The sequence below is a fragment of the Microtus pennsylvanicus genome, chromosome 13 (assembly GCF_037038515.1).
Source record: "Microtus pennsylvanicus isolate mMicPen1 chromosome 13, mMicPen1.hap1, whole genome shotgun sequence".
NCBI lineage: Eukaryota > Metazoa > Chordata > Mammalia > Rodentia > Cricetidae > Microtus > Microtus pennsylvanicus.
Window position 1 is genome coordinate 76,087,598 of NC_134591.1, and position 15,822 is coordinate 76,103,419.

The 15,822-nt window shown below is 48.7% G+C and overlaps 1 protein-coding gene across 1 annotated transcript in view; it reads left to right on the forward strand.

Annotated features, from left to right (window-relative positions):
* The window catches only part of Mtor (mechanistic target of rapamycin kinase), a 111,632-nt gene that overhangs the window by 15,780 nt on the left and 80,030 nt on the right, over window positions 1-15,822 (forward strand). The window contains exons 9-20 of the mRNA XM_075946393.1: window positions 170-356; window positions 1,156-1,284; window positions 2,095-2,339; window positions 2,759-2,974; window positions 3,530-3,735; window positions 5,856-5,978; window positions 6,778-6,867; window positions 7,158-7,250; window positions 8,230-8,364; window positions 8,597-8,726; window positions 9,903-10,153; window positions 13,959-14,045. Coding sequence (XP_075802508.1) covers window positions 170-356; window positions 1,156-1,284; window positions 2,095-2,339; window positions 2,759-2,974; window positions 3,530-3,735; window positions 5,856-5,978; window positions 6,778-6,867; window positions 7,158-7,250; window positions 8,230-8,364; window positions 8,597-8,726; window positions 9,903-10,153; window positions 13,959-14,045 — 1,892 coding nt within the window. The remainder of the gene's footprint in view (window positions 1-169; window positions 357-1,155; window positions 1,285-2,094; window positions 2,340-2,758; window positions 2,975-3,529; window positions 3,736-5,855; window positions 5,979-6,777; window positions 6,868-7,157; window positions 7,251-8,229; window positions 8,365-8,596; window positions 8,727-9,902; window positions 10,154-13,958; window positions 14,046-15,822) is intronic.

Consider the following 15,822-nt stretch of genomic DNA (forward strand, 5'->3'; position numbering starts at 1 on the left):
AAGACATTCCTTATTCCCAAAGACACCTGAGGAGTGATTGCCAAGCATGAGATGTCTTCTAAGGGTTAGCCTTTAAATTCTTAGCATCTCCTCATTGGCCACTGTAACTTAAATTTGAGTGCTGTCTAGGGTCTCTGACCTTGGTTGTGTGCTGTCTTCTCTGTCCTAGATACTCAGTACCTCCAGGACACCATGAACCATGTCCTTAGCTGTGTCAAAAAGGAGAAGGAACGGACTGCAGCATTCCAGGCCCTGGGGCTGCTTTCTGTGGCCGTGAGGTCCGAGTTTAAGGTCTACTTGCCCCGTGTACTGGACATCATCCGAGCAGCGCTGCCTCCGAAGGACTTTGCCCACAAGTAAGCCCCTCTTAGGGTGTCACCATGCTCTCTGTTGAGGTGGAGTAAGCTAATCCATTCTTTGCACAGTTTAAGCCCTTTCTCCCGCTGCTGCACTCTGAGATATGACAGGTGAACGGCAGCCCCTTTTCACTTGAGCTCAGGTTCAGGTGCAATGACTGTCCGAGTATTTAGAAAGGGGGTACCCTGAGAACATGCTGGATGTCCAGGATGGTATTCTCCGGCGTTGTGGAGGAATCCCTGACTAGAACTGAAGAGATCAGATGGTCAACTCTTCCTTAGCACCAGGTGTAACAAGTCATTCCACCACAGAATATATGAGCAAGACCCTTGGCGTCTTGCCAGATGGAGAAGTCTGTCAATGGCACTGAGCCTTTATGTTTGTTTCTCTGTGTGTTTGTCAGCAAGCGTTGCTCTGGGATTCACAGCTACCCGTCCTGAAACCCAGCGTTCTCATCATAGGGAGACACGTCTTCCCATGGTACCCTACCCTCTGGTTCCCAATGTGCATGCCTCTTAGCTTCCCAACTAAGTCAGCCTCATATTAAGTATGGTGCATCTTCCTGAATTCAGAGAAAGAGCCCTTTGTGAGACACAGCACTGCCATCTGCTGGAGCAGTGTTTTAAATACACACCCACAGCGACTGATGGACTGGCTCCAGAAGAGTTTTGCAGTAATCGCCACACGCTCTTGTAGCCAGCACTGGCTAAATAACTTGCCCTTCTGGCCCCAACGTGACTTTGAGGTGGGACACTATGGATGTCTTTATGTCTAAAGTGCCATTCTATTTCTCTCCAGGAGGCAGAAAACCGTGCAGGTGGATGCCACAGTATTCACGTGCATCAGCATGCTGGCGCGAGCAATGGGGCCAGGCATCCAGCAGGACATCAAGGAGCTGCTGGAGCCCATGTTAGCAGTGGGCCTGAGGTGTGTGCCAGAGGCCCAGTGGCCACCCAGCCTCAGTAATGGGGTCTGGCTTAGGAGAGAGAGGCAGGTTAGTTGGGTATTAAATTCGGTAGGCAGGCTGGTTGAGGCTACACACACCAGCTTGGTTAGGAATCCGAGCTTCATTGCTAGTTCCTGTGTGATCTTGACTCAGCTGCTTCTCTCTTCTTGTCTGAAAATAACTCTTGCTGGGCGGGTGGTGGCGCACTCCTTTAATCCCAGCACTCAGGAGTCAGAGGCAGGCGGATCTCTGTGAGTTCGAGACCAGCCTGGTCTACAAGAGCTAGTTCCAGGACAGGCACCAAAGCAATACAAAGAAACCCTGTCTCAAAACAAACAAACAAAAAAAAAAAACAACTCTTTATATTGTTAGGATAGTTGTTGAGATTAAGTGAAAGAGTTCAGGAAACAGCCACTGACACAAGGCTATAGGGAGTACTAGGTAAGTGTGCGTGATTGCGGTTGGTGTTAGTGCCAGAGAGACTTGCTAGCTTCTCAAAACGTCCTTCCTTTCCCTGTGAAATAAGGAGAATGGTCTCTGTCTGCTTCTTGGTCATTGACTGAGACTCAATCTCTGGTGGCTGAATTACATTGTACAAGGTCTTTGGTGAAAACCAGAAATAGGCAGATTATTCTGAAATCTGAGACAAGGCCAGGGTTGTGCAGCACTTCTGAGACTAAATAGGGACAGGACCCATGCCTCCTGCCCAGAGCAACTACGTCACACCCAGCCTTGTAGTGGCAGTCTGCTCCGTGCCCTGGCCACGTCATGACTACTTTCCTCCTCCACAGCCCTGCACTTACTGCTGTGCTCTATGACCTGAGCCGGCAGATTCCGCAGCTGAAGAAAGATATCCAGGATGGGCTCCTGAAGATGCTGTCCCTGGTCCTTATGCACAAACCCCTCCGACACCCAGGCATGCCCAAGGGCCTGGCCCACCAACTGGCCTCCCCTGGCCTTACCACCCTCCCTGAGGCCAGCGATGTGGCCAGCATTACTCTTGCCCTACGAACCCTGGGAAGCTTCGAGTTCGAAGGTAAGAAATGACAGTGGCTCTTGCTGAAGTGTTGAGGGATGCTGTGGCCCTGAGAAAGGGATGAGGGTGTCTAGATTCCTGAGTCTTTAGAGTCATCACAGCAGGGTACCAGATGCACAGCGGCCCTTCCTTCCCAGGCTCGACCTGTTTAATTCCTGCCCTGTGCTTGATCTCATGATGTGTTTGGGACAGATGGTGCTCAGAAAAAGCATGCGTAAAGAATTACACATCAGGATGGCTCTCTGTTCCTCCTCACTGACCTGCAGCCATGAGGGGATTGATTTATTGCTTTAAAATGCATGGCAGGGGTTTCTGAGTATTTCCATTCTTGCGCTACTGTGGTGTTCTGTGCAGTTGAATCTGCAGTTCTGCCCCAAAGCAGCAGTATTTATTCTTCTTTCCTTTTCCTTTGCACCCAGGCCACTCTCTGACCCAGTTTGTCCGCCACTGTGCGGATCACTTCCTGAACAGTGAGCACAAGGAGATCCGCATGGAAGCTGCCCGCACCTGCTCCCGCCTGCTCACACCCTCCATCCACCTCATCAGTGGCCATGCGCATGTGGTTAGCCAGACTGCAGTGCAAGTGGTGGCAGATGTGCTCAGCAAGCTGCTGGTGGTCGGGATAACAGACCCTGGTAAATGTTAGGGTGGAGCAGTCCTGGGAGACCCTGGAGCTCGAGGCGTTTGCATGGCTCTAGAGAGCAGCATCAGTCGCTTCATGTAACGTTTCTCTGCTTAGGCGTAGGCTTGGCTCCTCTAGCCTCTTGGCGTGAGATAATCTATTTTTTCTTCTCCCTTTCTTCCTGTGAGCAGATTAGAAGGGAGGGGAGAAGGTTAGCTGAAGAAGGTGTTTTGGAGTTTGCTGAGTAGGGCAGCAGTTCTCAACCTGCAGGTCACGACCCCTTTGGGGGGTGAATGATCCTTTCACAGAGGTCACTTAAGACCTTTGGAAAACAGACATTTACATTATGATTCATAACAGCAAAATTGCAGTTATGAAGTAGCAAGGAAAATAATTTTATGGTCGGGGGTGGGGGGTCACCACAACATGAGGAACTGAATTAAAGGGCCGCAGCATTAGGGAGGCTGAGAACCACTGGGCTAGGGTGATAGCAGTGGGGGTAGAAACTGGGAAGGGGCTGGAGGGTGGGACCCTGAAGAGCTGTTCAAAGACTTGTTTGCTCTTGCAGACCCTGATATCCGCTATTGTGTCTTGGCATCCCTGGATGAGCGCTTTGATGCCCACCTGGCCCAGGCTGAAAACTTACAGGCCCTGTTTGTGGCTCTAAATGACCAGGTCTTCGAGATCCGAGAGCTGGCCATCTGCACTGTGGGCCGACTCAGTAGCATGAACCCAGCCTTCGTCATGCCTTTCCTACGCAAGATGCTTATCCAGGTAATGGCATGACAGACAGCAAGGAAAGGACCTCCACAGTGAGCTGACAAGGAAGTGCTGAGGACAGGGACCAGAAAGAAAGATGGATGTACTTGGCCAAATCACCTTTGGCACCTAGAGTCCATGTTCCCAGCTCTGGTTACAGTTCAGGTGTGAGCCTCTTGTCAGCATGACATGAGGTCTTGTTGGTTCCGGTCTAACCTCTCAGGCAGCTGGCTCATCCGCCTCTGTCCCCAGTGAGCCAGCGTCCTGACTTTGACTGTATCTGTGGCAGGGTCTCAGGCTTCCTGCTCTTCCCGTCTTCTGCACTGCTCTTCCGCTAATGGTCGCAAAGCACAGAGACTGCCAGTCTTACCCTGTAGGCATGATTCCACACAGTCCTCTGGTCATTGTGCTTGCTCGGGGGATCCTGGGCTCTCTTTAAGTGATGTGTGCTGTCGTGGTTCTCTAGAGAGATGCAGCTGGCCTTTCTGCTACCACCTGGGTCCTGTGAACAGTGCCTGTTCTGATCCTTCCCGCCTTGGTATGTCCTCCCGTGTCTTTTGAAATAGACACGTCACGTAACACGTGAGGAGCGTACACACAGAATGTCAGTATTTGCAGCTCACCCTAGGAAAGTGTCATCTGTTTGCCATAGTTAAACATGGCTGCAGTGAGACCATCGCTTGACAAGTTGGACAACTGTACTTTGTTGGCCTTTCTGTTTTCAACCTGATGACTTCCGACTGTAGCTGCAGGCCCATGCCTGTTGCTTCAGATCGTAAGCCACGTAAGGTCTGGGAAGGAAGCAGCCATTACTCAGCCTACCAGGTCAGGCATGGGAATATCTCCGAATGAGAACATGGGTTTGTTCGTTCAGTCAGGACTTAACCTGCTCTGTCCCACATAATGCTGTGTACTGGCGGTGTGTTGATGAACAAGCCAGATACAGCTCTTGTTCTTGGAAAGCTCATACCCGGCCAATAGGCAAGCTTGTTTCCTAGTGTTGGAAAATGTGAAATTCCATCAGATGAATTGACCCTGTGCTGAACTTAACCCTTGAAACTTCAAACATATACACGTAAGATTAAAAAAATAAAAATCTATATTTAGACAATGTAGGGGGATTAAAACCAGGGCCTTGTGTGTGTGCTATCACTGAACTATACCCCTAGTCTTTAAATTTCAAAATACAGAAAAGTAGTTTTGATACAGATTTTCCCAGATTGAATTACGTATTTTCATGTATTGGTGAGTGCCTTGGCCTTTCCTGGGGTCTGGTCCCTGGGTGCTGGTAGATGTCACAGTGGTGCAGACGACTCTGACTCCAGCTTGGTTTGCACTGCGCCTGCTGGTTGTTCTGCTCTCTGGGGCACAGTCCCTGCAGCCATCCTGCACCCCACCAGTCCTTTCTGGCATTGCTAACTCCTTTCACTGCCATCTCCTGTGACTGGAGAAATCAGTTACCAAGTCAGCAGCCAAGACACAATGTCTTCGTTCCCTGCAGACCGTCTGCCATCTGCTGGACTACTGACTAATTGGCCTTTGTGGTGTTCACTTCAAGCGAACTTACATTTCCTTTCCTTGGCTGTACCCAGAAGTCTGTCCGTATTGCCAGTGCCTACTTGACTTTGAGCTTAACGCTGCTATGCTAGTGTTTCAGGGGCATGAGAACAAGCCTGGCAGCTCTGTTCAGCGATGCCTCAAGATGGGATCCCTGGCCCTTCCTTCAGCTCCATGTGCCTGGGCCCCTTGTGGAGGTCTAGCGCTCCTCTCTGTCACAGCTGCTCTAAGTCACCTTTGATTCCTTTGTCATTGTGTATAGATCCTCTTGTTAATGTTGTGTCCGGGCAGAGGTTTTTCCCCAGGACCCCTCTCTTCAGTCCCTTGTCTGGAAAACCCCCGTAACCACAGCTCTGGTGGGTGCCGCTACTCCAGTACTTTGTACCGCCGTGGTTGGAGAAGGGACAGTCAGGGCCATTTATCTTGGTAGCTCACAGATCCCCATGTTTGCTGAGTGTCCGGTAGAGATGTGATCCACTGTGGAAGTCTGGTTCTTTCCCTAGTTTGTAACAGATTTCCCTTTACACGGTCCTCTCTGCTTTCCCTCTGCCATGGTCTGTTACCTTTCTTCCCTGCAGATTCTGACAGAGCTGGAGCACAGTGGCATTGGGAGAATCAAGGAACAGAGTGCCCGCATGCTGGGGCACCTGGTCTCCAACGCCCCCCGGCTCATCCGCCCCTATATGGAGCCCATTCTGAAGGTAAAGCACAGCAGCTGGCCAGCCTGGCATCTGTCTTAGCTCTGTGTTTAGGAGACAGGGGTACTTCAGCCCTCCTGCACTGAACCAAGGAGACCATCTCTTTGGTTCAGGCTGGGGAACAAGGGCTACACACAGCGCCTTGAGTTAAAGAGTGTCAAGAATCTCACCAGTTGCAGGAAAGAGTTTTCTTTTGTGCTTAGGCTCATCTTCAGCTGGGCTTGGACAGGAGAAGTAGGTAAATAGCATGTGCACTTTCCTCAGATAAAGTAAAATGAGCTTGAAAGCACCAACCCAGGTGGGTGGTGGTGGCACACTCCTTTAATCCCAGTACTTGGGAGGCAGAGGCCAGTGGGTCTCTGTGAGTTCAAGGCCAGCCTGGGGTACAAGAGCTAGTTCCAGGACAGGCTCCATAGCTACAGAGAAATTCTGTCTCGAAAAGCAAACAAGCAGAAAAAAGAAAGCACGAACCCAGCTTCAGATGTGACTATGGTATTCACACGAGGTTTTTATGTCTAACACATACACAGCTGGAGGGATGATAGGCAGGCAGAGTTAAACGTGTGAGAAGCATCTTCAAATTGTGCTGCTTCCTGGAGCATCCACTGGGCTTGTTCCCACAGCCTAGAAGTAACTTATGTAGAGGGTCTTGGAAAGTTTTTATTTTGTTTGTTTGTTTTCTGATGTTAGGGATTGAACCCAGAGCTTTATTTGAACTTGGGAAGTGTGCTGCCCTCTAGGGGCAAGATAGCTCCCCTACAGATTCCAGTCCACGCTCATTTTCTTATACCTTCTTCTATAGGCTTTAATTTTGAAACTGAAAGATCCAGACCCTGACCCAAACCCGGGAGTGATCAATAACGTATTGGCCACCATCGGAGAACTGGCTCAGGTGAGGAACGGCTTCTCTTCCCATAGGTGGAAGGAAACTCTTTAGCCCTGGGGGAAGTCAAAGTATTGCTTTTTCTCTTTGTTCTGTTTTTGTTTTTGTTTGTTTGTTCTTACTCTCATTTAGAGACAGGGTTTTACTCTATTGCCCAGGTTGGTCTCAAGCTCAGTGTTCCTCCTGCCTCAACTTCTAGAGTTTTGGAGTTATAGGTGTGAGCCACCACACCCCTCCCAAAATGATGTCTTAATGCCACAATCTCCCATTCTGCCTGCCACTGTCTTTTCACTTTGCAGGTTAGTGGTCTAGAAATGAGGAAGTGGGTGGATGAGCTCTTTATCATCATCATGGACATGCTGCAGGACTCCTCCCTGCTGGCCAAAAGGCAGGTGAGTACCGCTGTTGGCTGAGTGAGCAGACAGACCCCTGGGACCCGGGACAGTTTCTCTGTCCACCTCAGTGCACCCAGTCATGCACAGAGCTTGGCAGACGGTACGCGCTTGACATTTTTTTTTTTTGTTTTGTTTTTGTTTTTTGAGACAGGGTTTCTCTGTGGCTTTGGAGCCTGTCCTGGAACGAGCTCTGTAGACCAGGCTGGTCTCGAACTCACAGAGATCCGCCTGCTTCTGCCTCCCCGAGTGCTGGGATTAAAGGCGTGTGCCACCATCGCCCGGCTTTTTTTTTTTTTTTTTTTTGAATGTGGAAAGAGAAGACTCTCAGAATAAGCTCTCTTCCTGGCCAGTCCCCTGCAGTTGGTGTCCGGGAGGAGCATCACCATTCCTGTATATGAAGGAAAATGCTGTCTGTGCAGCCCCAGCTCCTGGAGGGAGGAAGCAAGCTTGGACACTGCCTGTGGAGGCCCTTGGCTTCCCTCTCTCCGCAGCCAGTGGAGGTTGTGAGAGGAGTTGTCTAAAATGAAGAACAGCATTAATTTCTTCCTGTAGTTCCTGGTAGTCATTCAGGATATAAAAGAACTACATTTCCTCTGAGAAAGGTGGGAAAGCACTGTACAGTTTTTTGTTTTTGAGACAGTGTCTCCCTCTGTAGTCAAGGCTGGCCGGGAGCTCAGTGTGTAGGTAAAACTGGCTTGGACTAGAGGTAGTCCTCTTCCCCGGCCTCTCTAGTACCGAGAGTACAGATGTGAGCCCTGACACCCACCTCTACTCTTTACGTTTGATTCTGTGATTGTAGGTCCATGCTTGATCAGCTATTTTTATATTCTGACTCTGGGATTCCGTTCATGGGTGGTGAATTAATGGAGTCTTTGGATTGGCTCTGCACTTCCATTACGCTCTTTATACAAAGAGTGTGCCTGTGCTTACCCTCCTTGTACTGGTTCAATAAACATGTGGCCTTTTGTCCATTCAGGTGGCCCTGTGGACCCTGGGACAGTTGGTAGCTAGCACCGGCTATGTGGTGGAGCCCTACAGGAAATACCCCACTCTGCTTGAGGTGCTGCTGAATTTCTTGAAGACTGAGCAGAACCAGGGCACACGGAGAGAGGTAGACGGCACGGGCCCCTGGTCTGCAAAGATTTGACTGGGACAGTGGAGAGAGGAAGTGGTGGCAGTGGTGTGCCCACACTGGGCTGGGCTTCCAATCTGTCTCTGCTCTGTTGATGGAGACAGTCATTTGCGTGTGAGGTGTGGCGTATGGGCTAGGAGAGATGCACCATGAACTCTGTTGTCATCAGATGTTGGGGCGAGTATTTATCTTTTTTTTCTTTGCTACCCAGGCTATCCGAGTATTAGGGCTCCTTGGGGCTCTGGATCCCTACAAGCACAAAGTAAACATTGGCATGATTGACCAATCCCGGGACGCTTCTGCTGTCAGCCTGTCAGAATCCAAGTCGAGTCAGGATTCCTGTAAGTCGGAAACCAAGATACTTACCAAGTCTGGGCTCACAAAACCTTCCTGGCCGTAATAGAAAGAGTGTTGGGTCAGATAATTGAAATGATAGATATTGAATCTCATGGCAACCTCTGAATGATAAACCTCTAGTCTCTGAATCCAGCAGGGATGCTGTACCCAGTACAGCTGTAAGTCCTCACATCTTCCCAGAGTCTTTGTCGAGAGCTAGCAGGCCAGGTCTACATTGACACTATGAGGGAGCTAGGAATCGCCCTGTTCTTTCACTCTGTTAGTGCCTCTTTCCGTGTTTTACTCCCTGGCACTCATAGGAGGGGAAGCTGGTTGTTTTCGTCTGTTTCTTTGGAGAGAATCAGTGCATAGACCAGTAGCCCCCATAAGACCTGGGGCCTCTTTTTGCTCCCAGTCTGACACTAGAGACCTGATGCCTTTTGACAAGAAGCCTGAGGGTTTGGGAAAGAAGATGGAATATGAGTTTCTAGTCTTAGTCCACCGTACACTGGGGCAAGCCTGTTTATGACAGTGAAGTTAAACAGTGGTTTCCCCCACTGTTGTAGCAGAATGTGAATTTCCCCAGATCTCTGTAGGTGCGATCATTTTGTTTTTAATCCCTCCTCCCTTCTGGGTTATTACACTTTGGACCAGGCCAGGTGCCCATTTTCCTCAGCAGCGCCCGCCATCCAATCTCTCACTGCCCCACATCCGATGTCCTCATTGCATGGCTCTGTCCCAGGACAGAGTCCTTGCTGCTCAGGGTTTGGCATATGCCTGCTGATTGCCTGCATTCCCTGCGGGACCAGCCAGCTGTGGAACAGATGTTTGCCTAATTTAATTCCCTTTATTTTCATTTGGAGGGTAATTATTTTTATTGATGGTTTCAGCTATGAAGTTGTGAACTGTAATGCTGAGAAGCTATCTTAAACCTAGCAATTTAAAGAAAACCCATCATATACTGTTTCAGGCTTTGGTGGTTTGGGTAATAGAAAAGCCAGAATGGGTTTTGCTCCTGACGGGGAGAGCCTATTCATCGGCTCCTAATGGCCCTGTGCTCCCTATTCACAGCGGTGTCAGAAGGCAGCAGAAAGACTATCTGCATGCTAATGTCTCTGACGGGGCTTTGTTTGCTGTTAACCATGTTTAGCCTCACACAGAGCCCTGTCACCTTGTTCTAGCTGACTACAGCACCAGTGAAATGCTGGTCAACATGGGAAACCTGCCCCTGGATGAGTTCTACCCAGCTGTGTCCATGGTGGCCTTGATGCGGATCTTCCGAGACCAGTCCCTCTCTCACCACCACACCATGGTGGTTCAGGCCATCACCTTCATCTTCAAGTCCCTGGGGCTCAAGTGTGTGCAGTTCCTGCCCCAAGTCATGCCCACGTTCCTTAATGTCATCCGGGTCTGTGACGGGGCCATCCGGGAAGTAAGTACATAAACCTTCCCTGCTCACCTCTGCCCTGCACCCCAGCATGCAGCTCTGTCCCTGCCTCGCCTTCCTGAAACTACCCTGCTTGCTGCTGAGAGTAGTTCCTCTCCTCTCTTAGCTTCTGACATCTGCGTGGATAGCTGACTCAACCCGTTTTCTGCTTCCTGCCCACAGGGTAGCTCTAAGGTGGACAGCCTAGTGGGAAGGACAGCCTTGTTCTCAGGAATGTAGTTCAGTTGTGGAATGGACTGGAGCACAGGTTTCTGCTTGCTTCTTTGTTGTTGTTGTTGTTTGGTTTTAGGATTTATTTTTATTAATTTTAATAAAATTGTGTGTAGATGTGTTTGTCTATATGGGCGTATGTACCTGTGCTCAGGGAGGCCAGAGGCGTTGGCTATCCCTGGAACTGGACTTACAGACTGTCGTGAGCCTGATAGGGAGGCTGGTAGTCAGACTTGGGTTCTCTGGCGAAGATGTGCTCTTAGTCACTGAACCGTTTCTCCAGCCCCAACACTGCTTTTTGGTTGAATTCAGCCTCTCTGACCTGCTAGGCAGGGACTCTGACTCTCTGACTGTTTCTCACCCCTTTTCAAACTTTTTATTCTGAAGCAGGAGCTCAGTAAATTCTCTTGGCTGACTTTGAGCCTGAGCCCAGATCAGCCTTAAATTGGAATCCTCCTTCTTCAACCTCCCTAGTAGCTGAGATTACTACCAGGCTCCATGAAAAGGAGGCAGAACCACACATTTCAGTGACGGTCTACATAGATGAAGTTGTGTAATTCCTGGGTCTGATGGTGTCAGTCTGTCCCATTATTGTTGGTCCCAAACTGGAGCATGTGGCCAGTGTCTGGCAGATCTCTCTATTGTAAGGTTTCCCTCCTTGCTTTGTACTGATAGTAATCTGTGATGTCACTCTTGGGACTGTGACCGTGCTGTTCCTCCGCTGCCTTTCACCCAGTGGCTTTAGCATTCCTCGGTAACCCTTGATCACCAGGTGCTGAGCCCATGGCTGCATCATGACTTTGTAGTTCTCTGGTTCCTTTTCCTAGCCAGCCTTTTTCTGTGGCTGTCCCTTCCCTCTCTTCTCTCTTGGCTTTTTATTTTCTCTCAGCTCTAGACTATGAAGAGTGGTTCCATGACATCTGTCCACCTGCATGATATGTGTACCAGCAGCAAACCTCCCTCTGGGAGTTCAAGATAGCTTGTAGTTCCTGCTAGTCATAGCGTGTACCCTGCGGGTGTGCGGGTGTGCAGTTCATTTTCTTTCTAGTCATAGCGTGTACCCTGCCGGTGTGCGGGTGTGCAGTTCATTTTCTTTCTAGTCATAGAGTGTACCCTGCCGGTGTGCGGGTGTGCAGTTCATTTCCTTTCCCTCTGTGACCGTTACCAGTTTGACAGACATTTACAGGTGGGAAGCATCTCTTTCTAAACTGCTTCTTGACTTTGTGTTTGAAGTATGGGAAAGCTTTTTAAAAAAACAAAACAAAATACCTTTTTGGGATAGAATCTTTGTCTATGATGCCCAAGCTAGTCTTAGATTCCTGGACTCAAGGGATCTTCTTACCCACCAAGTCGCTGCGCCTGTTGAGCCACACGCCTGGCTTGCAGTTCACTCTTGTGCATTGTTCCTGCAGTTGCCAGCCTCACTAAATCCTCATTAGCTCTGTTAGCTACAACGCTCCCGGATTTTCATTCTAGATAATTCACACTGAAAAAAGAAGGGTGTTTGGTATTGTTCATTTGAAACTGTAAATCGCGTCTTACTTTTTTTTTCTGATTGCTGGGTCTCCCTTGCAGTGCTGTTTCAGTGGAAGGAGTGTGCAGGTCTTGAATCTGGTTCTGATTTTCATGCTGATTTTAGCTGCTGTTACACTTTCATTATTGCTATGACTCTTAAACATTTCTTTATAGTCTTAAATTATTAGAAGACTTTTGTTTTTTTTTAATCATGGATTGATACTGAATTTACCAAATACCTTTCTCTTGTTTTAATAACCATCTGTTTTAATCCCCTTCGATGTCTTGGTATGTTGCATTATGTTGAAATAAATTCTAATGTTAAACATGTCCACATAGCCTTCTGTTAAAGCTACTCTGGTTATGGCAGATTTTTTTAAATTGATATTTATTGAGCTCTACATTTTTCTCTGTTCCCATTCTTACTCCTCCCCTCCCCGCTTCAACCCTCCCCCAAGGCCCCATGCTCCCAATTTACTCAGGAGATTTTTGTCTTTTTCTACTTTATAATTCCCGTATAGATTAGATCTATGTAAGTCTCTCTTAGTGTTCCCATTATTGTCTAAGTTCTCTGGGATTGTGGTTTGTAGGCTGGCTTTCTTTGCTTTATGTTTAAAAACCACCTATGAGTGAGTACATGTGATAATTGTCTTTCTGGGTCTGGGTTACCTCACTCAAAATAATGTTTTCTAGCTCCATCCATTTTCCTGCAAAATTCAAGATGTCACTATTTTTTTCTGCTGTGTAGTACTCCATTGTGTAAATGTACCACATTTTCCTTATCCATTCTTTGGTCGAGGGGCATTTAGGTTGTTTCCAGGTTCTGGCTATGACAAAAGAGCTGCTATGAACATAGTTGAGCACATGTCCTTGTGGCACGATTGAGCACAAGGCCAGCCTGGGCTACAGAATAAATCCTGTCTCAAAACTCAAAAAACAACAGCAACCAAAAATAATAATTAAAAGCGATACTGCCCTAAATAGAATCCCCTTACTCCTTATCCAGTCCCTCTCCAAGTTTGATGCTCATTTTGGCTCACAATTTCTTTGAGATATCTTAAGACCTTATTGAGAGCTACATATAGTAATGGCATGCCCAAAATCCAGCACTTGAAAAGTAGAGGCAGGAGGACCAGAAGGTCAGGGGGTCACCTTAGCTATAGCAAGGTAAAGGCCAATCTGGCTACATGAGACACTGTTTCAAAAAAAAAAAAGTTACTGATTTATTACTAATAAATTGATTATAACATCCATAATGAGTTTATTTTATATTTATTTATTTATTGAGACAAGTTCTTACTATGTAGCTCTGGCTAGACTATAATTCACTATGTAAATCAGTCTAGCCTTGAATTCCAAAACCGAACTACCTCAGAATCTCCTGACTGCTGGGATTAAATGTATTTACCACCATGCCTATACTTTGGGAAGTAATTAGTAGCAAATTAAGGCCAAGTTATACTTGTAGTTGGCTAACAATTTTACACCAGGTGTAAAATTTTGTTTGTTTGTTTGTTTGTTTTTATTTTGGGACAGGGTCTCTCTGTCTAGTACTGGCTGTCCTGGAGTTTGCTATGTCAACCAGGCTGGCTTCCAACTCACAGAGATCCTCCTGTCTCTGCCTCCCAAGTACTAGGATTAAAGGTATGTGCCACCATGTCTGGCCTCTTGCCCATTTTTTAAAGTCTTTAGTGACTTAAAATCCTGACGTCACATCATGCATGGCAGTATTCAGCCCCCTGCTCAGGTGCCTGGGGCAGCGCCTGGGACAGTCCACAGCTAAAGCACTGCCGTCTGCAGTTTCCCACCACAGAGGCAGGGCCAGGGTGTGACAAGGCCCTGTAAACCAGCCAGTCTGGCACTGAGCTCCTGCCGTCCACAACTGGCTTTCCTAGTGTGTGAGACCCCTCCCCGCTGCAGGTTTTAAGTCTACTCGGAGCATACTTTCAGTAGCTGGGATGCTGTGGAAGCCAACCCCGTAGCTGTCTTTTTCCATCTCTGGGTAAGCTGCGAGTTCTGTGTCCTTCTGGTACCAACTTGTTGAACTCTTTGTTGTCTGTTCCAGTTTCTGTTCCAGCAGCTGGGAATGCTGGTGTCCTTCGTGAAGAGCCACATCCGCCCATACATGGATGAAATAGTCACCCTCATGAGAGTGAGTGGAAGCTCCTGCTCTCTGTCAGTCTGCACTTGGGTCAAGGGAGGCCCAGAAGGTGTTTAAATAGCATGGCTCTTTCCTTCACAGGGTGGGCACGGCAGAGCTGTTCCATGGAGCGTAGGGTAGAGGGCTCCACAGTGACTGGGTCGGTTGCTTAGATTCTGAGGAGCAGGGTAGACGGGGATTGATGCTGCAGGCTCCCAGCTCCCGAGTACAGACTATGAGATGAAGTCAGAAGAGAAACCCTGAAACAGTTGTTCTGCCCGAGACATTCTCGAGTTATTTGCCCAACCCTACAGCGCCAAAAACATAAAAGTCATCTACTCCAGTGGCGCTGAGGAAAGGCTCAGGTCTAGCATTTCATAGCATGCATCAAGCAAGTGCTAGAAGATTCCCCGATAATAGGAACACTATTTTCTACTGTCCTGTGCAATTTAAAATGGTTGTGTGGGGAGGCTTACTTTGTAGTTAGCTTGGTGGAAGCAGCAGGGCCGATATCAAAATGGCTCCCTTCCTCAGAGGAGCTGGCAGCACCTCGGTGCAGAGCTGAGCAGCCCTGCATGTGTAAACCATTAAGAGCTGCTGTGCGCCCGGTTTCTACCGTGGAGGCCTCAGTACAAGGAGTTAGGCCAAATGCTTAACTGCCCAGTGATGGCCTCGGGGAAGGGAAGGCAGGACGGAAGCAGTGTGCTCAGGGTAGGAAGCTGAAGCCCTCTGAGTCACCCCACGCCTCCCTCAAAGACCAATGCACAGGGATTCGAGGAGGGGCCTCTCCCGCGGAATGCAGCTTTAGTTCCCTCCCAGCGGAGGAGACAGAGCAGGTGCTCTTCCTTTGACTGTTGATCCTGGATGTTTTAATGAGCTCCCTCGAGCCTAGGGAGAGAACAGTCTGTAAGCAATGATCTAGCCCACACCCCCGGCAGGCTGCTGGCTTCTGAGTAGAGAAACCTCTGTGAAGAGCTTGTGGTGATAGTTGGGAGACCCGGCTTTCTCTGAAGAAGGCAAGTGCAGTCCAGTGAATGAACATGAGTCAAAGCAGGGCCTGCAGAGCTGCAGGTCATTACCGAGAGTAAACTGTTTCCAGAGGACAACAGCAAGTTCACGCAGCATTTTCTAGTTTGGTTTTCCTCATTCTGCTGACTGCTCGTGTGCATTGTTCAGACCCTGGGTGTTGGTGTACGCTGCCATCAGCAGCGGGGTATCTGTTCCCCCAGTCTCCTGCTCCAGACGCTCTGAAGAAAGCTGTAGGTCCGTCTTGGAAGTGACTTAAGATGACAACTTTTCATGGAGTAGGAGCCTTGAGCCAGTTCCAAGGCAGATCTGGGGCAGTGACCAGGTTTCTGTATCAGTACGGTCTATGGATTGTTACTGCATGGGTGTGGAAGTACCTCCTTTTTTGCAGTACCCTAGCCTAATGGACAGATTTTAGGGAACAGGTGTCAGATACTGTCCAGCCAAATATAAATCCTGAAAGGGCATGAAATCTTGGTAACCCTGGAGTTCCCTTCTGCTAGAATTAAGACTGTACCCCAGTAACATGTGGACCCACAGCACTTCAGAGCTCATGCAGTGACGCAGATGTACATTCTGTGAACAGTCTGATGACTAGAGTTTTTCAGGTGCTCGGGGAGGCTCCAGAGGTCAGAGGTGAAGTGGAGTAGTCTCTGCCCTCACAGAGCAGGAGAGGCTTGCAGAGTAAATTAGCATTGACTGCATGCTCACAGCATGGAGGACTGGGGCAGGCAGCACCTAGAAAGTGCAGTATCCTTTGTCC